The sequence below is a fragment of the Rattus norvegicus genome, chromosome 20 (assembly GCF_021556685.1).
Source record: "Rattus norvegicus strain SHRSP/BbbUtx chromosome 20, alternate assembly SHRSP_T2T, whole genome shotgun sequence".
NCBI classification, from domain to species: domain Eukaryota; kingdom Metazoa; phylum Chordata; class Mammalia; order Rodentia; family Muridae; genus Rattus; species Rattus norvegicus.
Genome location: NC_141553.1, coordinates 51,138,113 through 51,163,433, shown reverse-complemented (window position 1 = coordinate 51,163,433; position 25,321 = coordinate 51,138,113). Strand labels below are relative to the sequence as shown.

The window sequence follows — 25,321 nt, the reverse complement described above, 5'->3', positions numbered from 1 at the left end:
GCACAGAGAATAAGATGAAATAAAAGTTTAGAAAAAGAATTCTAGTACTAGGCATAGAAGCCAAGGCAGGAGGATTACACATTCAAAATCTGTAATATAATCTTTTCCTCAGTCACTCTTGTCATTTTATTTGCATTTATTTGATGTGGTGTGTGTGCCATTTGAGTGCAGGAGGCCAGAAGAGGGAATGGAACTGAGGTCCTCTGCAAGAGCAGCAAGGTTCTAAGCACTGAGCCATCTCTCCAGTCACCGTCCTCTTTACTGAACATCCCCAAATCTGGAGCTCACTGGCTTGAAGGCAGGGTCTGCCTCCCCAGAGCCCACGCTCCAGGCACATGGCTGTTTCCATCCATGTGGGTCCTGGGAAGCTAAACTCGGGCTAAGCACCCCAGTCTTCTGACTGCCCACAGCACAGAACAGCTACGCAGGGAGTGGGACGGACTGCAGAGAGGGGGGTCTGCAGTCAGGATGTACTGTATGAGAGAAGAAGACAAAAAATTAAGAAAGGAAAGAAAGACAGAGGGAGGGAGGGGGGGAGGGGAGAGGGAGGGAGGGAGGGAGGACGGAGGGAGGGGAAAAGTGAAGCCTTCAGGCTCTGAAGCCTTCATTTACACTGGGCCAAGTTACAGGTCCCCTCGGCATGCACTTACATAGTAGGGCTCTGCTTCTCGTTCAGTTATCTCATCCTGATAGAGAGTAAAGCACGTTGGAATCCGTCCAAACCACACGTCTCGAAGCACATCTTTGTCATCTGTCATTCTTCCAGTGGACAGAGCAGTACATATAGGCTAAGTGCTTTCTTCAACCAAGCCAAACTGGAAACAAAGAAACAGCATTAGCGAGATCCTTACAGGAATTAATGAAACCATTTCACAGGCAAAAACTTCACAGAAGAAAAGGTGGAGCGGGGTGTGGGGAGGCCTCACTGATACACACCTTTAATCCCAGCACTTAGGAGGCAGAGGCCAGCCTGGTCTACGTAGTAAGTTCCAGGACAGCCAGGGCTAGGTAGTGAAGGGGGCGGGTGTGAAAAGAGGAAGGCAGGGAGAGAGGGAAGGAGGTAAAAGCCAGGAATGGTACTACATGTCTGTAATTTCTATATCAGAGGGGCCAAGATAAGAATTTGAAGCAAGATTAAGCTATTCGGTAAAACAGAATCTCAAAATTGTCTCTGTGTGTGCACATTTGTGTGTGTGTGTGTGTGTGTGTGTGTGTGTGTGTGTGAACTACATATTCAAGTAATATGTAATATGAGCCACATCAAAATAGAAACTATATATCTGCAAAATGTGTGTTTTAATGTTTCTTTTAATGTCTCCTTTCTTACAAACTACGATGTTACAAACTTCCAAACTCCTGTCCAGCCCAAGCCCCTTCAAAGGTCTCCCCCAACCGTTCCTCCCTCAGTCCCTCACAGTCTGCTTGGACAGTCCCTTCCCCCAGTTCTCCCAGCACTAGCAGTTCTAAGCTATAGCAACTGTAACTGTTCTAGCTGATCTGCTCAGCTCGGCTTCTGGCTTGGCTGTCACCAACTGTCTCCTCTTGTCACTCTGCTAGTCTTTCTACTGTCTCCTAACAATATGGTCTCTGGCTCAGCTCAGCCTCTGCTGGCTCAGCAGGCTCCCACTCTCCCTGCTCAGCCTCTGTTCTGACTGACTGTCTTCTCTCCTCTAGCCTACTCAGGCCTCTCCTAAACCAACTGCCTTCTCTGGCCTGCTTTCCTGCCACCTGGACCCTGGGCTCCCCTCAGCCTCTGCTGGCTTCTCTGACCCTGGGCTCCCCTCTCAGCCTCTGCTGGCTGACCCTGGGCTCCTCTCTCAGCCTCTGCTGGCTTCTCTGACCCTGGGCTCCCCTCTCAGCCTCTGCTGGCTTCTCTGACCCTGGGCTCCCCCAGCCTCTGCTGGCTTCTCTGACCCTGGGCTCCCCTCAGCCTCTGCTGGCTTCTCTGACCCTGAGCTCCCCTCAGCCTCTGCTGGCTTCTCTGACCCTGGGCTCCCCTCAGTCTCTGCTGGCTTCTCTGACCCTGGGCTCCCCTCAGCCTCTGCTGGCTTCTCTGACCCTGGGCTCCCCTCAGCCTCTGCTGGCTTCTCTGACCCTGGGCTCCCCTCAGCCTCTGCTGGCTTCTCTGACCCTGGGCTCCCCTCAGCCTCTGCTGGCTTCTCTGACCCTGGGCTCCCCTCAGCCTCTGCTGGCTTCTCTGACCCTGGGCTCCCCTCAGCCTCTGCTGGCTTCTCTGACCCTGGGCTCCCCTCAGCCTCTGCTGGCTTCTCTGACCCTGGGCTCCCCTCTGCCTCTGCTGGCTTCTCTGACCCTGGGCTCCCCTCTGCCTCTGCTGGCTTCTCTGACCCTGGGCTCCCTCTCAGCCTCTGCTGTCTCTTTCTATCCTCTCCTATTCCTAGAAGTTAGGGGCAACCGAAGCTGAAGGTCCTGGGATCAAGCAGCTCTCTAGGGCCAGGTGACCAGCAACTGGGGATCTTTTAAAGGGCCAGGCACACAAAGTAAACCACACCACATACTCCTGTTACTTTTTCAAGCCCAGTAGACTCTTATCACTCACCTAAGAGAGAGCCTTGTACCTATGCCCTATGATCTTAATCTAATTCCAAAGATTATTCACATAGTTACACTCGCCTCATCCAATACATTTAACCTCTCCTAACCACACATATCATTCCTCCTGAAAGAAATAAAGGGTATTTGCTTCGAGCTGCAGATGAGCTCAGCTGACAGTGCATAGCAATCAAGAGCTGGCATTGGTGATGCAAGCCAGGGTGCAGCCTGGGCCACAGGAGCCCCTGCCAAGCAAGCAAGCAAGCAAGCAAGCAAGCAAGCAAGCAAGCAAGCAAGCAAGCAAGCGGCAAGTAAGCCAGCAAGCCAGCCAGCCAGTCAGCCATCAAACAACAACAAAAAGCCCTTTATTAAGCCTAGTCCCCTTTCTAAATTCCATCAGATCCATGACTTGGCCCCACCAGTATTTCCAGCCCTAATGATCACTCTCCTCTCTGTGGCCCCCTAAGTATCTGGTCCCTGTGCTCCAACTTCCAGCCTAGTGCTTACGCTGCTTTTCTCCAACTCTCTCTCCATTGTGAAGTCAACACCCTCAGCCCCCATGAGATACTCTTCCAACTCACAACAGTCCCTACTCTCAGGGAGCGCTAACTGCACACGAGGAGGGTCTGAGGACCAGGGAAGGGCTGACGTCCGAGATGCCCCAGAGTCCACCCATGCTCACGCCCCATGCCACCTGTGTACATGATGAGAGACACACGGCTGGTAACGCACAGAACAACCCAAGGAAGTGCTACCTGAGTGTAAGGGTCACTACACAACCGATACAGTGTTGGGCAGTTGATTCCATAACTCAGTATAATGCATAATGAAAAATTAATTGCATGGTTCCCTCCAAAATTATGGGCCTAGGTGGTTATCAATTTAAAATTCTTTTTAGATGTATTACTTTATGTTTATGGATGTTTTGTCTACATACACACATGTATGTGTATGCAACACATGTAGTCTGGGTGCCCTGAAGAGTCCAGAAGAAGGTGTCAGATCCCCCTGAACTGAAGTTACAAAGGTTGTGAGCCACCACGCAGGTGCTGGGAACTGAGCTTGTTGCAAAAGCAGCAAGCGTTCTGGTGGCCGAGCCATCTCCCGCACAACATCAATACAACACTGAGGTGCATCAGGAGCTGGTTTTCATCCTTTCTCCAGGCAAAGAGTTAGGGACTGTCCCCAGCTAACCCACAGTTAAAGATCAGCCAGACGCAGGTCATCCACACGTAAGCAGACTGCAAGAGGTTTGTCAAAGCACTGGGCATCTGTCAGCTCAGGAAAGACCCTGGTATGTACTTCCCAGTGCTAACGTTTACTAATCTGTACAAGGACCTTAAACAAGTGATATGCATATGCCAATCTCATTCAGGACCACAGTCACACTTCGAATTCATGCAAGCCTGAATTCTATACATGAAGAAAAACTTCTGCATGTACGAATCATTCGAATCAGCATGCTGAGAACAGGAAGCCCCTCGTTACTTCCCCACTAGGTCAGCAGCTGATCTTTAGAATAAATGTCCAGGCTGGAGAGATGGCTCAGCAGGTCAGAATGCCCACTGATCTTCCAGAAGACCTGAGGTCTTTCCAGCACCCAGTCTGGATGGCTCACAACTGTAATTCCAGTTCTAGAAGATCCAATTCCCTGTTCTGGCCTTTCTGGGCACCCACAAATGTATCATAAATTCTAATGAAACACTGAAAAAAATAAACACTAAACACCTAAGTAAAATAAATGGACACAGGAGGCAGACAGCCCACAGAACGGGGGGTCATTACCAGCTACACTCAGATGAGGGCTAACATCCAAACTTACAGAGAACTGCAGAAATTAAACACCAAGGAAAGAAAACTGCCAGTTAGCAAGTGGGCACATAAACATGAGTATTCACTGCTCAAAAATGAACACAAATGGCCAATAACTTTTTTAAAATAATGTGATTTTTCTGGATTTATTATATTTATTTAAGTACACTGTTGCTGTCCTCAGACACACCAGAAGAGGGCATCGGATCTCATTACAGATGGTTGGGAGTCACCATGTGGTTGCTGGGAATTGAACTCAGGACCTCTGGAAGAGCAGTCAGTGCCCTTAACCGCTGAGCCATCTCTCCAAGGGAACACAAATTAAAAGTACTCTCAGAGCACCTCACCAGTGGCCACCTACCATGAGTAACTATGACAACAAATGCTGGAGATGATGTGCAGAGAAAAGAACCTCAACCACTATTAGTGGGGTACAAAACAATGCAGCTGTTGTGAAACTCAGTCTGAAGACTTCTCAAAAACTTTTGAATAGAATCGTCCTGTGAGCCCTTTCGTTTCTGGTTACACCCTAGCACAGAAGTATCTGCAGCATCATCTTTATTATGGCTTTATTCATTACAGCAAGAAGTGAAATCAACCTCACTTCCATCAACACATAAAGGGACAAGGAAATTGATATATATATATATACATACATATATATATATACATATATATAATTATATGTACATACACACACACACAAATATATATATATAATGGAATACCGTTCAGCTCTAAAGAAAAACGAAGTCACAAAATTTGCAGGAAAATTGACAGATTTAAAATATATATTATTAAGCAAGGTCACACAATCTCAGAAGAAAAAAACCACATTTCCTCCTTACATGCAGAATCTAACATGTTCTCTCTGAGTGTGTGTGTGAATACACATACATGTAGGTACAGTACCGTATGAAAGAGAACAAGAAAGGTTAACATTAGGGATGAAGAAATGAATGCAGGCAGTAAACACACCTGGAGAAAGAGGGCAGAATGTTAGCTGGTTTTCAGTTCTAACTCTATCATGGCTTTTGTTTTTGTTTTTAACCTCGGTGGTGGGTAAGTACACAAAACAGTGGAAATATAAAATCCAATATGGATGGGTGATGTTGGTGCACACCTTTAATTCCAGCAGTGGGAGGCAGAGGCAGGCAGGGATGTGTGAGTTCCAGGCCAGCCTGGTCTACAGAGTGAGTTCCAGGACAGCCAGGGCTACACAGAGAAGCCCCGTCTAAAAACCAAAAAATAAGTAAAAAGTAAGGAAACAGTAAATGCTGGCTTCTCTGACCCTGGGCTCCCCTCTCAGCCTCTGCTGGCTTCTCTGACCCTGGGCTCCCCCAGCCTCTGCTGGCTTCTCTGACCCTGGGCTCCCCTCAGCCTCTGCTGGCTTCTCTGACCCTAGGCTCCCCTCAGCCTCTGCTGGCTTCTCTGACCCTGAGCTCCCCTCAGCCTCTGCTGGCTTCTCTGACCCTGAGCTCCCCTCAGTCTCTGCCACAGCTTCTGTTGCAGACGACCATTCTGTGCAGCCCAGTCTGGCCTGGGATCCACAGGGATCAGCTTGTCTCTTCGGGTCTTGCTGTTAGTTTTTTTTCCTTTGTTTATCAACCTGACACCAGCTGGAGTCACCTGACAGAGGGAACTTCAACTCAAAATGCCACCATCAGATTAGCCTGCAGGCAAATCTGTAGGGCATTTTCTTGATTTGTGACATGGAAGGGTCCAGCTCATTGGGGGCAATCATGTCCCTGGAAAGGTGGTCCTCGGGTGTATAAAGGAAGCTGAGGCCTGGTGCTGGCCCCACAGATCTTTAATCCCAGCATCCAGGAGGTGGAGGTAGGTGGGTCACATAGTGAGCTCCAGTACAGCCAGGGCTACAGACAGAAACACTGCCTCAATAAAACAAAGAAGAAAGCAAACTGAGTAAGGCAGGAGGAAGGAGCTGGTAAGCAGTATTCCTGGGTGGTCTCTGCTTCCGCTCCTCCCTTCAGGTTCCTGCCCTGACGTCTGTCTGACCAACAGTTACTTGGAAATATAAAATGAAACAAACTCTTTCTGCCCCGAGCATCATGTTTTTTCACAGCAATAGAAACGCACCTAAGACACGCTAACAGGTACATCTAAAGTCAATGCTATAAAGTAGTTCTGGGAATACTGACATATCCAGTCAACTGTCAGCTATGACTCTCTCTCAAGAGAAAACAACTAAAAACCTCTTTAAAGTAACGGACTTGAAGAAAACGATTCAGTTTTAGAGTATTCTGTTTGTTTGTCTCACTTGCTTTCTGTAGTACTGGAGTCAAAAGCACCGCCTTAGACAAACTAGGCAAGTACTCTACCATTTGACTTGCAACTTAAATGTTCAAAGAGGCCTGTAATTAAAGCTACTCAACAGGCTGGGCAGGAGGACCATTAAGTTCAAGGCTTGGGGCACAGAGTAAAGTCAATGCCAGCATGGGAAACTTAGTGAACCCTGCTGCAAAAAGAAAGCGAGCCTTCGAGATAGAGCTCAGTGATAGCGTGCTTGCCTAGCAAACTTGATGGCCTATATAAAGTAGGAAGCCATAGCATTTGTAACCAAACGCCTGCTCAAGAGGAAACAGTCAGAGTCCCTTTATAAACTTAACTTGTTTACGGTCAAGTCGTGAGACACAAACAGTAATTCATGGCACATGGGATGGTGTCTCCTTAAATTCACAAACGCTGAATTCTAGATCTTGGGTTCAATCCCCGTTAAAACACACACACACACACACACACACACACACACACACACACACACACACACACGTACGTCACTATCAATATGCTCACAGCCTTTCTTCTCAGAAAATAATTGACAGTAAAGGCCCAAGGCTACACTGAGAAGACTCTTTCCCTTCCCAAGAAGTAAACACCCAATTGGTAGGAGGCCAAACGCTGTTCTAGACAGATGATCACACAGACCAAAGCACCGTGCCTAGGCGGCTTCTCTCCCTGTTTGACGCCCAGGGCACTTGACCACTGTTCTCTCCCTGTCTGCTCTTCTCCTTCCTGTATGAGAACAAAGAACAGTCAACACTCTCTCCTCCAAGAAGATACAAGGATAGATTTTTTGAGGAATGAAAAATACCTCAAAATTCAATTACAGGCAAGGCTTTTTGTTTTGTTTTGTCTGTCTATTTTTTAAAGAGAGGGTTTCACTTGGTAGCCCTGGCTGTGTTGGAACCCACTCTAGATCAGTCTGGCCTTGAATTCAGAGAGTTCTGGGAGGGCAGCACCATGCCTAGGGAGGCATGGGCTTTGACATCTTGTAATCCAGCCATGTTTATGCACATTCTATAGTAGCTACACACACCAAGAAATAAATTAGACGCTCATATCCTATCTGCACTTCTGACTTTTTGCTTTTAGTTTTTGAGACACGGTTTTAAATTGTGGCCCAGACAGAACTTCAACTCTCAATCGCCCTGAAGACCCCCCATTGCTGGCCACACTGGCTACTGTTCAATGTATATATTTGGACTAGGGAAGACGCTGACTGAGCAAGGCAGACCAGCTAAGTGGAGCACGGTATTGTTGACATTCATTTTGTAAACCAAACTGCTGAAGAGATTAGTGGAATGCAAACAGGGCTACTCATTATTCATATGCACTCAATATTAATAAATATTCATCTAGGGGCTGTGGGATGGTTCAGTGGTTAAGAGCACTGTCGCTCTTCCAGAAGAACTAGGTTCAATTCCCAGCACATCACCAGGCAGATCATTAATATCTGCAATTCTAGCTCAGAGATCTGACACCTCTGGCCTCCATTGATACTGGAACACAGGCGCACACACCCAATATGCATGATATTATTATTATTATTATTATTATTATTATTATTATTATTCGTTAGAGAAAAGTTTACCTATAAGAATTTTATATCTCTGGTCTAATAAATCTACTTTAAATGTATAAGCAAAATTGGTGATGTCATTTTCTATTGACCTTAAGTAAGTTAACACGTATGTTTTCTCACTTGTGAAATGGAAAACAGCATTACCACATTAGCCATGAACGAAGCAATCAATTTACTCGGCATACGACTGTAATTTCAGTACCTAGGAAACAGGAGTACAAGTTCCCAGCAAGCCTGGGCTATCAACAAACTATACCCCAAAAGCGAGTGGGGAGAGGCAGAAGGGACCAGGAATGTGGCTGAGTGGCGGACACCTGATTAGTCTTCATGAGGTTCTGGGCTCAAATTCCAACACACACACACACACACACACACACACACACACACACACACACACACACACACAAAAGGCTTTAGGAACTAAGAATAATTAAAAACATAAAGACAAATGAGAACTTTATCAATAAAGTATATTAGGGTTTCTATCGCTGAGACAAAACGCCGTGACCAAGAAGCAATGTGAGGAGGAAAAGGCTTATTCAGCTCACACTTCCACATCACTGTTCATCATGAAAGGAAGCCTGGGCAGGAACTCACACATGGCAGGAACCTGGAGGCAGGAGCTGATGCAGAGGCCATGGAGGGATGTTTCTTACTGGCTTGCTCCCCCTGGCTTGCTCAGCCTGCTCTCTTATAGAACCCAGGACCACCAGCTCAGGGACCACAATAGGCTGGACCATCCCTCCCCCACTGGCCACTAATTGAAGAAAAAAAAATGCCTTACAGCTGGGTCTCAAAGGAGTCATTTCCTGAACTGAGGATCCTTCCTCACTGATGACTCTACTTTGTGACACGTTGACACAAAACCAGCCAGTGCAGAAAGTAAGTAAATTCTAAAAACTATGCATCTCACACTGCTAAAATAAAATTCAATATAACCAAGCTAAGAGATGGCTCGGCCGTTAAGAGCAGTTAACAACAGGTGTCTGACCACTGCCTCTAACTCCAGCCCCAGGAACCCAGTATCTCTGCGTCTGAGCGCCTACACTCATGCTCACATACGCTTAACTAAAGATAGTAAAATGCTTTAAAAACCATTAAATCTAGTCAATAAACCCTGATCCTTTGATAGGCCAAGGTAGGTGGTATGTGCTAGGTGAATACAGAAACACTTATAACTTCAGGCACGCGGGGCACTGGTGGTGCACACCTTTAATCCCAGCACTTGGGAGCCAGAGGCAGGTGGATCTCTGTCTGAGGCCAGCCTGGGCTACAGGGTGAGTTCCAGGACACCCAGGGCTACAGAGAGAAACCCCGTATCAAAAACAAAACAGAACAAAATAAAAGCCTAACCAATCAACCAACACCCCTCAGTCACTAGCAGGACACAGTGGCCCCTTTGAACCCTGTTCAGAGAGCCTAACCCCATGTGTGGATGAGCTCCTGCCATGACTGCATGTGCTGGGCTCCTCGGCTTCACCTTCCAATCTGGCCGATCACTCAGTGCCCGTCTCTAAAAGCCTTTCTCCTACGCACGGATGGGGTGGGCCACCCTATTCCTCCACGGACGCACCATTATTTCTCCTCTTCTACAGAACCGACAAGCTTGTTTAAAGTGTTCATCTGTACACACGCCACCTTCAGGGGTCAGTACAGCATCCCCTGGGGAAAGGACTGTACGTCACACACCATCTTCCTCCTGACACCCGGAGCACTGTCACAGCAGGACACAAAGACATCATCCGGATCTTTCAAGTATTTTCAGAAGGAGTATGTGAACCCACAAATTATGTGGAAGAATGGGATTAGAAGAAAACCAGATAGTCACATGTGGGAAAGGGGTCAGGAGTAGGGTTTGTAGCCCCGAGAGGGTGGGGGCCACGAAACAACAGAAACTCACCATGTAGCATAGGCTTGCCTTGGATTTCTATCCTGCTTCTCTCCCAAACTGGGATTACAAATGTGCTCTGCTCAGCCTCAGACCAGTTTCAAATCTCTAGAAACACTGCATTATTTCATACCACCTCACGCTGGCTGACAGCCTCTATGTTCTCATTTGATGATATGAGATAAATGATAAACCGTTCTATCGTACTGCACTTTGCTTACAGTCTCCGCCCACCCCCTCCCAGCTTCCTGAGCGTTTCAGAGTCCACCCATGGGCTCAGGGCAACCTGAGGCACGAGCAGCCTCTCTTGGTAGCTTTATTCCTGAAGAAAACGGTCTCTCCCTCTCCAGAAGCCACAGCTGCTCACCTCCAGGAACTTCCTGAGCCTCGCCCCTCCCCTCCCCTTCCTGGGATGCTGGGTGCCTTGCTCTGATACAGGTCTTGCCCATGGAGCAGCAGTAAGATCATGTATGTAAAGGTTCTGTCCTGTCCAACAAGTCTACTTCCTCTGGTTCTGTAAGAGCTTATGAGGAGGAAGAGGAAATAAATATTAGTGGATCTGTAGTATTCAAAGAATTCTAAAATACTTAGAACTTTGGGGTTGAGGAAAGGCTGTTGGTAAAGTACCTGCTGGGAAAGTTCAGATGCTCAGTCAAGGGTGGTGCATCAGGATGGAGACACCTCAGTGACAGCACCTCAGCAAACCCCTACACACTCACGCCCCCCACATGTGTGCAAACACACATGTATACAGCACACAATCACACAATCAATAAGTAAACAAAATAATAAATACATTTGGCACTTAAAGGATGGCAATGAACAGTCAAAGAAAGCACCACACGCTTCACCTCACCTCAGACGAGAATTTAAATTAAAAAATACAAATGGAGCAAGGTGTGGTGCTCAATACCCATAATCCTAGTGCTCAGGAAGTGGAGGCAGGAGGATTGAGAAGTCACAGCTGGCTTTGGCTATCTACCAAGTTCAGGGCCAGCCTGGGCTAGGTGAGATCCCATCTCAAAAGTGCAAAAGGAAACTAAGGTAAGTTGGAAGAGTATCTAATATGCAACCTCCTCACACCGCAGCTGAGGCGCATGGCAAACGCGGAGCAGGCTGTGTCCCCACAGAGAATCTTAACACATCTGGCTCCCAGGCCTGAAGGGAGCACTCCAAAATCCAAGTACAGGGTACAGCGTAGCAGAACAGTGCTTGTCCAGCGTATATGAGACCCTAAGTTCAATTCCCAGCACTGAAGAAAGGGGGCAGGGTGGGGGGGGACTGCTTGCCAGAAATAGTGACATGCAGTTAATTCTGGTGCTTCGGAAGCTGAGACAGAATGATCACTACTCTTAGGTCAACCCCGGTTACTGTGCCTGGATTTTTGTCAACTTGACACAAAGTTAGACATTTCAGAGAAGAAATTTTAATTTAGAAAATGTCCCCATAAGACTGGCTTTTAGGCAAGTCTACAGGACATCTTGAGAAACAGTTGACGTAGAAGGGCCCCTTCCACTGAGGGCAGGCAGTGCCACACCTGGGCAGATGTACTTGCCTGGTCTAAGACAGCAGGCTGAGCAAGCAGCGAGGTAAGCGGGTAAGTGGTTTTCCTCCAAGGCCTCTGCTTCACTCCCTGACCCAGGTTCCTGCCCTGACTTCCCGTCAAGACCTCTGTGATTTCAGGATGGAGCTGAAATAAACTCTTTCCTCCCCAAGCTGCTTTTGAACTCAGCAGTAGGGTAATGCTGAAGATACAAATGAGTAAGACAGAGCCTGGGCTACATGACAAGACCCTATTTCAAAGATCCTAAAAATCCAAGTAGTTCCTAACTGTGCCTGGCACTGTATCACAAAGTCACCATAAAGCTGGAAACAGCTCTAATGAGCCACACTCAGGACCGTATATATCTAAAGGTGAGCATGCAGAAGCAACACAGGCCAACACTTTAGTAAGCTTTGCCTGGGAATAGTATTCCAGAGTTAAGGCTGTAAAGGCTTCAGGAGCACATGTGACCCCAGCCCAGTCTCCTTTTCCCATGGGATGAAATTACTTCTCAAATCACAAGGTTGTTCCAGTGGGGAAAACCTACAGTGAATAAAGAGAGATGGTGGCCGATGCAAGGAAATGCAAGCAATTCCCTTACTGTCAACCCTGTGGAAGCTCATGGAACACATCACAGGAAAAGCAGGAAGGATGTCAATTCTATCCAGCCTAGAGAACCTGTGAGGTTTGTAAGAGGTGAAACGGGACAAGGGTCTCAGAGCTGTGCATGGAGGGCAAACCTGGGGGTAAGAGGTTAAACAGGAGCAATTTAGCAACTGAGGCATTGCTAACATGTGTACTGGACCTAGGACAAAGTGGGCTGGCAGGAGACACACATCTTCCTAGGCATATGGCAGGAGACACAAGCCTTCCCAGGTATATGACAGGAGACACACACCTTCCCTTTATGGCAGGAGACGTACGCCTTCCCAGGTATATATGGCAGGAGATGTACGCCTTCCCAGGTATACATGGCAGGAGACATACGCCTTCCCAGGTATATATGGCAGGAGACGTACGCCTTCCCAGGTATATATGGCAGGAGACATACGCCTTCCCAGGTATATATGGCAGGAGATGTACGCCTTCCCAGGGATATATGGCAGGAGATGTACGCCTTCCCAGGTATATATGGCAGGAGACGTACGCCTTCCCAGGTATATATGGCAGGAGACATACGCCTTCCCAGGTATATATGGCAGGAGACATATGCCTTCCCAGGTATATATGGCAGGAGATGTACGCCTTCCCAGGTATATATGGCAGGAGACGTACGCCTTCCCAGGTATATATGGCAGGAGATGTACGCCTTCCCAGGTATATATGGCAGGAGACATACGCCTTCCCAGGTATATATGGCAGGAGATGTACGCCTTCCCAGGTATATATGGCAGGAGACGTACGCCTTCCCAGGTATATATGGCAGGAGATGTACGCCTTCCCAGGTATATATGGCAGGAGATGTACGCCTTCCCAGGTATATATGGCAGGAGACATACGCCTTCCCAGGTATATAGCGGGAGACGTATACCTTCCCCAGGTATATGGGAAACTGCCCAGTAATGGACAGTGGTCAGTCTCTCCTTCAACTGCAAACAGCTTCAGACATGGGTCTCTGGTAATGTCTAGTGCCTCTACATTCCTCCAATCCACCCATTCCCCCACTTTCCTGTACCGCTCACCCAGAGCTTCCCCAGTTTTCCAGTCTCCTCCCTTTCCTTCTGCTGTCTCATGACCCTATTTCTATTTCCTCTTAAACCTATGCTTCAATCAATCTCAGCGAGGGATTCACTGACTGGTTCTATCTACCCTGGGGTAGGGAGAAAGAGGAGAGGATTTTATGTTCCTACTGTGTCTCCTGTGTGCCTCCCTCCCTCCTAAAGGAAACATGCACCAACTTTCAAACAACTTTAAATACCAAATATACTTGTTACAACTTCCATTTTCACCTTCATCTTGGACTCCTGAACTTGTTTCACAAGTGTTTTCCTGTACACTGGCAGTGCCATTTGGAAGTTTAACACCTGCACAACTGAGGCTGGCCTCAGGTCTTTCTCTCTCCCACGCCACATCCTCCTCCACTATAGAAGCAGAAACCCCATTAGTCTGTTGCTCTGTCCACCCACCTTACAATTATCCCTAACTCTTCTTCCTTAGAAACTAAAATCTAATCATTCCCAACCACACAGACCCAAGCCACAATGACCTCTATTTCTGCAGTCAACATGGCAATCAGATACTTTCAAAACTCTACTTAGGTCAATCTGCTCCTGACTCAAACTTTTCTCATTAAAAATAAAAACTGGAAGCCAGGCAGTGATGGCCCAAACCTTCAATCCCAGCACTTGGAAGGCAGAGGCAAGAAGATCCCTGTAATGAGCACAGTTAAAAAAGAAAGAAAAAGCCTTTTAGCCACTACACCTAAGAACTCAGTTATGTCACTTACTCCAGATAACCAGACACAGCCCTAGAACCCCACTAGATGGTATATAAGCAGAGACCAAGAGCAATACTCTGCTCTTACTTCTGGAGAGATGCCACCTTGACCTGCTCAGTGGCTGTAGAGCAGATCACGCCCCCACATGCTGACCATTCAATCAGAGACTTCTGTTAGAGCCTGGACCTTCACCTAAGATACGCAGAACAGGTGAGCAGCCTTAGGAAGCAAGGCGTAGGACCACAGTTAGGAACTGAGAATGTGAACATTGTGTAATGACCCTCAGCATGATAAAATATAACTTTTGTATTCTATGTGTAACTACCTTCTTGCTCCCGACAATCTCTGTGAGTTCAAGGCCAGCCTGATCCACAAAGCAAGTTCCCGGACATCCAGGGCTGTTACACAGAGAAACCTTGTTTGGAAAAAGAGAGAGAGTAAAAGATAGTAAAAGGTGATGGTGGTGTATGCTTTTAATTTCAGCTCTGGGAGGCAGTGGAAAAGTGGATCTCTGAGTACAACTGCCAGCCTGGTCTACACAGCAAGTTCCAGAACAGTCAGGAATACACAAAGGAACCTTGTACAGAGAGACAAAGAGGTAGGGAAGGAAGAGAGAGGAAAGGAAAGGAAGGGTGTGAGGAAGAAATCTGAACCTTTAATCCCAGCCCTGAGAAGGCAGAGGCAGTTGGATCTCTGAATTTAAGTGCGGCCTGATACAAGGTCACAGAGTGAGATCCTGTCAGAGAGACGGAGAGAGAGCAAGAGCGAGAAGAATGAATACAGGCTGCACTTGCAGAGGACATGGGTTTGGTTCCAGGCTAGCACTCTTCAGTATACAGCTCAGGGGACTCCTTGATGGGACTGGGCATGAATACAAGGGGCATTCGTATATGCTCACATTAAGAGTTTTTTTTTTTCTTTTCTTTTTTTCGGAGCTGGGGACCGAACCCAGGGCCTTGCGCTCGCCTAGGCAAGCGCTCTTCCACTGAGCTAAATCCCCAACCCCTCACATGAAGATTAAAACGGAAAAAATTAAGTTTTTACAGAGTCCCACAAGGACTCTGTCTCATCTCTGAGCACTCCTCTTTGCCCCGGAACTGGCTAGTAGGCCCCAACGGCCTTTCCATGTGGCTTAGCTTCACTTGAATACCTTTTCTATGGACAGCACTAACCCTGTGCATTCCATTTCATTGGTTTATTCTTTTTCTAGAACTTTCTATCACCTGGAATATACTCTCCCCCCCCCCCTCCCCAGACAGGGGCTCACTGGGTCACCCTGGTTGGCTTAGAACTCACTATGCAGACCAGGCTAGCATCCTGAGTACTAGGGGTTAAAGACAAGCACTGTGAGTGAGTGAGTGAGTGAGTGAGTGAGTGAGTGAGTGAGTGTGTGTGTGTGAGAGAGAGAGAGAGAGAGAGAGAGAGAGAGAGAGAGAGAGAGAGAGAGTGTGTTCCTTTTTGAGTCAGGGTCTTGCTCTGTAGTCCAGGCTGGCCTCCAACCCAAGGCAATCTTCCTACCTCGGCTTGTCTAGCACAAGGACTAGAAGCTTGGGCCATCACAGTTGGGTTTTGTTGTTTTCCTATGGGCCTCAAAACTGGGCTCAAAGTACATTTAAAGTTACTGTGACATTCTACCTGTCACGACAACGACCATAAAACAATGATCTCAAATTCAATTCATACAATAACTTTAATGAAATCAGAATATCTGACTCAAGTACTTGGTATCAAGGACCCAAGATAGTTATCAGGTGAATTCTAGAGTGCTTTAGACAGTCAGTTGTCCCTGGGGTTCTGATTAGTGAAGACATGCTATGCTTCCTCAGGAAAAAGAACGCTACATGCTTCGGGAGAAAAAATCTACACGCCACCCAGCTTCTTAGGTTCCTCAAGTTTATATTCTCTGAGAGCAATTCCAACAAAGTAAATAAACGAAAGTGTTCTACTAACAGAAAAATGCATTTTTTTAGTATTAAGTACTATTTTTAAACTGGGACTCAAAGAACGGCATTGAAGATAAAGTCTGCGTTTAGATAGAACCGATAAGCACCGAAATAATTCCGATTTAAATACATCGCACTAAAACGCAAGTTTAACTTGAGCTTCGGACTCGAGGCTACATTTCCTACCTTAGGAAGGAACTGACATACTACCTACCCAAAGGGACAGCTAGGCTGCCCAAGGGCTCCGGGGCCCGTGTCTCGCCAACTCCACCTCCGCCCAGCGGCACCGCCTCCCCCGCCATCGCCTCCGGGTGCGCTCTTTACACCGGCCGCTTGCCCGCAGCCCTTGCCCGGTCACCCTCTGCCACACACTTCCGCGCCCCGGACACACACACACACACACACACACACACACACACACATGAGCTTTACCCGAGGTGCCGGCTCTGCTCCGGCTTCCCGCAGCGCGGAAGACGCTCGGTCGGGTTGGGTCTACCGGGATCACAGCGTCCTGCAGAGGCGCAGGAGCAGAAGTCCCAGTGCGCGCGCAGCCGCACAGAGCGCCGCCGCCGAGGGTCAGAAAACAGCCCAGCGGGCACTTCCGCCCTCCGAACCAGAGCGAACCGCAGCGCCCGTAGCCCACCGTAAGTCCAGTCACCCTCGGCGCCCGGAGATGACGTCACCCGCCCACGTGGCCAGCGCCCCGCCCTCTGAGTTCCGCCCAACCGGGCAAGACCCGAGCTGCTCCTGAGCGTGCGCAGAGACAAGGAGCGCCTGAGCTCGCATTGAGTCCGCTGGTTTCCTTCTTGGACCAACAGAACGCGTATGTTGGTGTTCCCGGTTGTCAGTTGTAGAAGAACAGAGAAATAAAGGACCCTGAGACGTCCGCTGCCGCGGTAGCGGCATTTTTCTCTTCCTCACAAAACAGTATTGTAAAAACCTTACTGTTAAGAGTGATTGGGGTGGTTTGGTTGGGCTAGAGTCAGGACAGAGGTGTCAAGCTGCAACTACAGCAGATCTGGGACTTAAGGAGTTTGTCTCGGGCTGCTCAGCCTCCCAAGTGCGAGAACTGCAGACGCGAGCCACCACACCTGGCTTTCAAGGTAAACCACATTCATTTGCTCAGGAGAACCTGCCCACTCCTGTAGGACCACAGCAGCCATTAGTGGCTGTATTTAACCCCAACTGGTAAAAGTACCAAAGCCTCCCTTACCTCTAAGAGTACCTTTCCTACTCTTCTTGTTTTGAAAATAAAAAGTAAACCTATCTCTAAAGAGTACTTGAGCTGGGTCTTTACTCACCAAACATTTTAACAACCTCCTCCTCCTCCTCCTCCTCCTCCTCCCCCTCCTCCTCCCCCTCCTCCTTTCCTCCTCTTTCCTTCCTCCTCTTCTTTTCTCTCCCCCCCTTACCCCAGGAGCGAGTGGGGTTCCAAGCAGATCATAAGAGATGGTTATTGGAACCCCCGGTGCTGTAGTTACAGGCAGTTGTGAGGCACCCAGTGCAGGCGTTGGAAATGATTTTAGTCTTTTGCAAGAGCAGCGAGCATCTTAACTACATTGGTGTGTGTGCATTTCTCTAGCCTATTTTTTTTTTCTTTCCGTTCTTCCTCTCTCCTTTTTCCGGTTTGAGACAAGTTCCATGCAGCGCTGCCAGGGCAACTTGCTCTGTCGGCAGCACCAGAACATGGTCAGAGCCATGAATCTAAAGGCAGTGTTACCTTAAGAAACCCAAGGTGATCTTGTCAGTCTTCCGTTCAGGAGAAGCTGGGTTGACTTTTCTAAGGCTCTAACTAATGTAGTTTGGTGCCATAGTCTGGTAATTCTGGCGATGGATCTTGTACCAGTGTCCATGTCCTGGCCAGTATTTAATAAAACTGCTTCGAATTTGGCTCAAATTTTGTCGTAATGGTCGTACTCTCGCCCCATGGAATTAACACCGTTCCTTTGTGAGGTTCCCTGAACCTTGGTGTCCCTTTTATGGCTGAGCATACAATAGTCATTTTTTTTTGTCAGTGCTTAGACCAGTTATGATCTCAGCTAGTCACTGATTACTGAGTTTATAGTAGTAGGGATTTTTGCTTTGAGTAGGTGGAGTGGATGAGAACTGTGCCTTTTGAACTTTGGACTGGTATTCTTACAAAAAAAAAGCCCCTACATTTTCCCCAAGTATTATAAACATTTATTAAGGAGTCTCGTTATAAAACAAGCCTGTTTTTCACTCAAGGTAAATCACTGATGATACTGACGTGTTCAATCACTCAAAGTCCCTTGGAAGCAGATTTTACTTTATTACTTCTTTTTTTTTTTTTTTTTTTTTTTTTTTGGTTCTTTTTTTCGGAGCTGGGGACCGACCGAACCCAGGGCCTTGCGCTTCCTAGGTAAGCGCTCTACCACTGAGCTAAATCCCCAGCCCCTACTTTATTACTTCTTAAATTCTAGAGAACAATCACACTATTATCCAGTGTGATTTCTACACATTTCCAAACAGCCTGTACCATATTCAATAATAATGAAGAAATATTTCTTAATTCCCCTTAGATGACTTTTGACTCGCCTCTGGTTTAGTTTTAAGTACCTCAGGCAGGAGGATCTCCTGAGCAAATGAACGTGGTTTACCTTGAAAGCCAGGGGTGGTGGCTCACGTCTGCAGTTCTCACACTTGGGAGTCTGAGGAGTCTGAGATCATGATCTGAGCTTGGAGTTAGAATCTAAGGTCCACACACTTGTTAATACTGTTAATATTTCACCACAATACAAAAGGAATTAAGATTTAGCAGTATCTAAAGTATCCCTCATATCAAAGGGATCCGAACTGCCCAGTTATAAAATTATCCCGATGCATAATAAAAAGGGGGATGCAAGATGCAATCCAGGACCACAGGAAGCTCAAGAAGAAGGATGACCAAAATGTGGATGCTCCCACTCCTTCTTAAAAGGGGGAACAAAAATATCCATAGGAGGGCATAGGGAGGCAAAGTTTAAAGCAGAGACTGAAGAAACACCCATTCAGAGCCTGCCTCACATGTGGCCCATATATATACAGCCACCAAACTAGATAAGATGGATGAAGCTAAGAAGTGCAAGCTGACAGGAACCGGATATAGCTGTCTCTTGAGAGACATATCCAGAGCATCTCCAATACAGAGGTCAATGCTAGCAGCAAACCACTGAACTGAGAACGGGACCCCCTTTGGGGTAATTAAAGGAGGGATTGAAAGAGCTGAAGGGGCTTGCAACCTCATAAGAACAACAATGCCAACCAACCAGAGCATCCAGGGACTAAACCACTACCCAAAGACTATACATGGACTGACCCTGGGCTCCAACTGCATATGTAGCAGAGAATAGCCTTGTTGGGGCACCAGTGGAAGGGGAAGCCCTTGGTCCTGCCAAAGTTGAACCCCCAGTGCAGGGGAATGTCGGGGTGGAGGGTAGTAAGGAGAGGTGGATCAGGAGGAGTACCTTTATGGGGGAGGGAGAGGGGATGAGGGCTTATAGACAGGAAACCGGCAAAGGGAATAACATTTGAAATGTAAAAAAAGAAATATATCCAATTAAAAAACCACAAAAATAAAAAATAAAAAGGGGAGTTTTGGGGGCTACTGTTTTGATATACTCAGTTCTAGTATAGATCTAAGAATTCTAAAACATTTAAATGAACCCACAGTCTTCTAAAGATCTCTAATAACTCAAAGGGGAAAAGATGAATGAATTCAACAAAGGCCATCTTCAAAAGAATACAGTGAGGAAGAAGGTAGAATAGAAAATTCATCACACAGATAAAAGTCAAAGCTTGTAAATTTCCACAAGCAACCTAAAATTCTAGTTTGCTGTAGCAGTAGCTGCAATCTTTAGAACACAAATATATAATTAAGTAGCTGCAGTGATTAATCACTTTTCTCAAAAGTATTAGTTATGTAACTGTAGAATTAATTTTCATTTTTTTCTCATACAATATATTTTGATTATAGTTTCCCCTCTCCCTCCCACTGTTCCTCCTAGTACCTCCCCAACTCCCTTGTCCCCTCTGGATCCATCCATTCCCTTTCCAGCTTCTAAGACAGAACAGCCAAGCACAACAAGATCAAATATAATAAAATGAAGCAAAACCACCCATATCATAGTTGGACACTGCAACTCAACAGGAGGAAGAGAGTCCCAAGAGTCAGAGATTCACTTGTTCTTACAGCCAGGAGTTTCATAAAAGTACAATAGCATATATATATATATATATATATATATATATATATATATATATATACATACATACATACACATACATAGATATATATACACACACATACACATATATACATACACACACATACATATATATATACACACAGACACACACACATATATATACATACACACACACGAGTGTGGGCGTGCGTGCGTGCATGCGTGCATGCGTGCATGCGTGTGATACTAAGCACTGGTACAGACTGGTGCAGGCCTTGCGCTTGCTGCTTCAGTCTCTGTGAGCTCAGATGCACCCTGCTCAGTTGATTCTGAAGGTCTTGTTACCCTAGGATCCCCTATGACCCTAGGCTCCTACACTCTTCCTGCCTCCCCTTCACAGGCTTCCCTGAGCTATGAGGAGAGAGATTTGATGGAGGTCTCCAATTCAGACTCTCTCCACATACTATCTGACTGTGGGTCTCTGCATCTGTTCTCATCTTCTCTGAAGATGACTGGAAAAGGCACGGATCTATGAGTATAACAGAGTATCATTAAGAGTCAGTTTACTATCTATCCACCCACCCATCCACCCACCCACCCATCCATCCATCCACCCACCCACCCACCCATCCACCCGCCCATCCATCCACCACCCATCCATCCATCCACCCACCCACCCATCCATCCATCCATCTACCTATTATAGACCAGTAGTGTTTGGTTTTACTCTGGGTCTCTGGGCTATCTAGTCTCTGGTTCTTAATTACCCAAGCAAGCTGTGTTTGGTATAGGTTTGTTCTTGTGGAGTGGACATTAGTCAAATGAGGCATTGGTTGACTCCTGCCACAAGTTCTGAGCCACCGTTGTCCTAGCTTATTTTTCAGGTAGGACAGATTGTAGGTCAAAGGTTTTGTGCCTGGGATAGTGTCCAAGTGTCCACATTTCTCTTCCAGTAGCACTGAAGAGATTAGAATGTAGAGGGTGAAGGTCTCATGTAGGTACCAGCTCTATTTTCCCCCGTTAAATGAGTTCTGTGCTTGGTGTCTGTGGCAATGGGGCACTTATTTGCATTAACAACAGCCTGGGTAGTTTGGGGTTTTCCGTGGGACCCATTTGGCTGACAACTCAATCGATTACAGCTCAGTGCCACCATCGAAAGCCCTGCCTGGCTACAAGAAATGGCCAGTTGAGACTCCATATCCCATTACTAGGACCTTTATAGATTGCAGGAAGTTTCCACTGCACTGTGTTTACACAGTGTCCCCCAACTGTCCCCAATTTCAGACATCACTCCTGACACCCACTTCCTTCCATCTTCAGCTGCCTCTGCCTTTCCTCTATCCTCTCAAAAAATCAATTTCCCCCTGTCAGGAAGAGACAGTCATTTCCCCTCGATCCCTCCTCTTTACCTAACCTGAGTCTGTGGATTGTAGCTTGGTGTATTGGTTAGGGTTTTCCTGCTGTGAAAAGACACCATAACCAAGGCAACTCTTATAAAAAACATTTAATTGGAGCTGACTTACAGGTTCAGAGGTTCAGTCCATTATCACGGCACTAGCATGGCAGCGTCCAGGCAGGTGTAGGGCTGGAGGAGCTGAGAGTTCCACCTCCTGTTCTAAAGGCAGCTAGGAGAAAACTGCTTTCCAGGCAGCTAGGATGAGGGTCTTAAAGCCCATGTTCACAGTGACACACCTACACCAACGGCGACACACTGCCTGGACCATCACACTTGGTTATTACTTAACAGCATATATCCATTCATAAGTGAACACATACCTTATTTATCTTTCTGAGTGTGCATTGCCTCAGGATGATTATTTTTGTAGTTCCTTTCATTTTCCTGCAAATTTCAAACTCTTTTATTTTTGACAGTTGAGTAATACTCCACTGTGCAACTGCATCACATTTTCTTCTCCATTCTTCTGAGGAGGGACATCTATGTCGTTTCCAGTTTTTGGCTACAAAGGCACAATGAACATGGTTGAGTGTTCTTGTGGGAGGATGGTGCATCCTTTAGGTATATGCCCAAGAGTGGTATAGCTGGGTCTGTAAGGTTGTTTATGAGGAAGTGCCTTAATGACTTTCATAGTGACGTATACGTTTGCACTCCCACCAGCAATGGAGGAGTGTTCTCCTTGCTTCACATCCTTGATAGCACGAGCTGTCCCTTGTATTATTGATCTTAGCCATTCTGACAGGTTTAGGATGGAATCTCCAAGTAGTTTTGATTTGCATTTTGTTGATAACCACTACGGTGCTGAACGTTTCTTTTAACTGTTTCTAGGCCATATGCAATTACTCTATTGAAAATTCTCTGCTTAGTTCCATACCCTGTTTTAAAATTTGATTATTTGGTTTGTTGATGTGTAGTTTTTGGAGTTCTTTATATATTTTCGATGTCAGTTCTGTGTCAGATGTACAGTTGGTAAAGATCCTTTCTCACTCTGTAGACTGCTGCTCTGTGGGGTTGACTGTGTCCTTTGTTTTACAGGAACTTTTCGGTTTCATGAGGTCCCATTCACTAACTGGTGTTCTCAGTGTTTGCCCCGTCTGTGTTCTACTCAGTCATCTCCTACGGCAATGCACCCAAGCTTAGTCACCACTTTCTCCTCTGTCAGGTCCGGTGTATCCGGTTTTCTGTTGAGATCTTCGATGCACTTGCACTTGAGTTCTGCAGGATGATGAGTACGTGTCTGTTTGCATTCTTCTGTATGCAGACATCCAGCTTGGCAAGCAATATTAGTTATGGGTGCTTTCCTTTTGCCAGTGTGTATTTCTGGGTTCTTTAGAAAAAAATCAGGTGTTCATGTGTGTGGATTTATGTCTGGGTCTTCAGTTCAGTCCCATTAGTCAATGTGTCTATTTCCATCCCAATGACATGTGGTCTGTATTACTATAGCTCTGTAGTACAACTTGAAATCAGGGATGGTGAGAACCCCAGCAGTCCCTTTATTATTCAAAATTGTGTTTTTCCCATAAAGAAGGGGAGGGGGAGGGATTAGGGGGATGTTTGCCCGGAAACCGGGAAAGGGAATAACACTCAAAATGTATATAAGAAATACTCAAGTTAATAAAATAAAAAAAAATTGTGTTTTTAGGTATTCTGTATATTTTTGGCTTTTTTTTTTTCAAATAAAGTTGAGCATCGTTTTTTCAAGGTCTGTAAAGATTTTTGTTGGGATTTTGATGGGGATTGCATTGAATCTGTGGCGAATTTTTGGCCCTTTTTACTATGTTCATTTTACCAATCCATGAGCACGGGCGTTCATCTTCAGATATCGTCTTTAGTTTCTTTCTTCAGAGACTTGATGTTTTTATCACACAATTCTTGCTTGCTTGGTTAGTTACCCCAAGACATTTTACATTATTTAGGGCTATCGTTTCTCAGTCCATTTGTCTTTTATGTATAGGAGGGTTACTGATCTTTTTCTTTTGAGATAGCCTTGTATCCAGCCACTTTGCCAAAAGTGTTTGTCAGCTGTAGGAAATACCTGGTGGAATATTTAGGATCACTTACGTATACTATGATATTGTCTGCAAAAAGTAATACTTTGACTTCTTCCTTCCTAATTTGTTTCTCCTTACTCTCTTTCAGGTGTCTCAGTTCTCCAGATAAAACTTCAAGTACTGTATTAAATGGATATGAAGAGAACAAACAGCCTTGCTTTGTTCCTGATTTTAGTGGAGTTTCTTAAAGTTTCTATCCATTTTTGGAAAATAATTTGAGGAGTATTGGCATTAACTCTTCTTTGTGCTCTGGGCTTGTTTTGGTTGATTTTGATGACTGCTCTTCAGTAGGAATTATAAGTCTGTTTCAAATGTTTACCTTATTGTCTTAGTCAAAGTTTGTATTTCTGCACCAAACATCATAACTTGGCCTTCTCCCTTGCAGTTTTAATATTTTTTCAGTATGTTTTGTGTTTTTATTATTATATGCTGAAAGGACTCTCTATTTTGGTTTGATCTATTTCGTGTTCTGTATGCTTCTTGTATGCATCTTCTTCTCTAGGTTGTAAAATTTTTCTTCTATGATTTTGTTCAATATATTTTCTGAAACTTCAAACTGCTTTCTGTCTTATTATGAGGCTTCCAGGACCCACATGCAATTTAAATAAGACACAGAGACTTCTATGTAGTTTAAAGCTGTTGGCCTTGTCCTGGGTCAATCTCTCAGCTAGCTCATCTAAATTTATCCTAACTTCTCTGCCTCCTGTCTCCTCATGTGATTCTCACTATCTGCTCTCTCCATTCTGCTTCTTTCTGTGTCTCCGTCCATCTGTGCATCTCTTTGAGTCTCCTGCATCTCCTTCCCTCTCTACCTAGGAGTCCCTCCCTAGATCCAGCTCCAGGTTTGGCCATCAGCTCTTTATTATACAAAAAGCATAGTCCAGCCTTTACCAATCAGCAGCAAGATGATCTGGTCCATCTCTTAGGGTGGCCCTTAGGCAATGAGGCCCATCTGACCTTCATCTTTGGGCAGGTGAGGAAGGGCAAGCATTTCCATATAGAAAACCAGTGATGGGCTAGAAATGACAGTACCAAGATCCTGTTAGGTTTTACAATTAACAATTGAAAAATACAGGGACATACCTTCAAAGGGAAGATCACCCCGACATCTTCCCCTTTGTCTTAGCGTTTTTCATTGCTGTGAGCAGATACCAATGACCAGGGAAATTCTTATTAAGGACAACATTTAATTGGGGCTGGCTTACAGGTTCTGAGGTTCAGTCCATTATCATCATGATAGGAAGCAGTGTCCAGGGAGGCATGGTCCTGAAGGAGCTGAGAGTTCTACATCTTGTTCCAAAGGCAAACAGGACACGGCTTCTTTCTATAAACTGAAGTTGCTTGCTGTTGGGGTATTTGTTGCTACTACCCCCCCAAATTACTGCAAGCTGTTTACCAATCTTCACAGATGACATAATTTTATCATTGATATACAGTATTTTAATCCCTACTGGGTCTGTTCCTGATAATTGACAAAGTCTTAATCTTCCTTTTACAATCAAGTCAGGACCTTTTACATAGGTCTCAATTTTTTTTACTCTGTTTATATGCTAAAAATATCCATTCTAAGATAA

The 25,321-nt window shown here is 45.9% G+C and overlaps 1 protein-coding gene and 1 long non-coding RNA gene across 8 annotated transcripts in view; one reads left to right on the top strand and one right to left on the bottom strand.

Annotated features, from left to right (window-relative positions):
* Positions 1–16,731, bottom strand: part of Atg5 (autophagy related 5) — a 90,387-nt gene extending 73,656 nt beyond the window's left edge. For 3 of the 6 annotated variants that reach the window (NM_001399020.1, NM_001014250.2, NM_001399019.1), the window contains 2 exon segments: positions 651–815; positions 16,489–16,731. In NM_001399020.1, coding sequence (NP_001385949.1) covers positions 651–758 — 108 coding nt within the window. In that variant the 5' untranslated portion in view covers positions 759–815; positions 16,489–16,731. 6 annotated transcript variants of the gene reach the window in all.
* Positions 16,732–16,813: 82 nt separating this feature from the next.
* LOC102554815 (uncharacterized) lies at positions 16,814–24,303 on the top strand. Of its 2 annotated transcripts, none has more exons than XR_015645950.1 (3): positions 16,814–17,159; positions 22,859–22,925; positions 23,836–24,303. It is a non-coding gene; the product is annotated as an uncharacterized LOC102554815 (long non-coding RNA). The 2 variants fall into 2 exon arrangements; XR_015645949.1 differs by having other exon boundaries at positions 22,732–22,925.
* Positions 24,304–25,321: the final 1,018 nt, after the last annotated feature.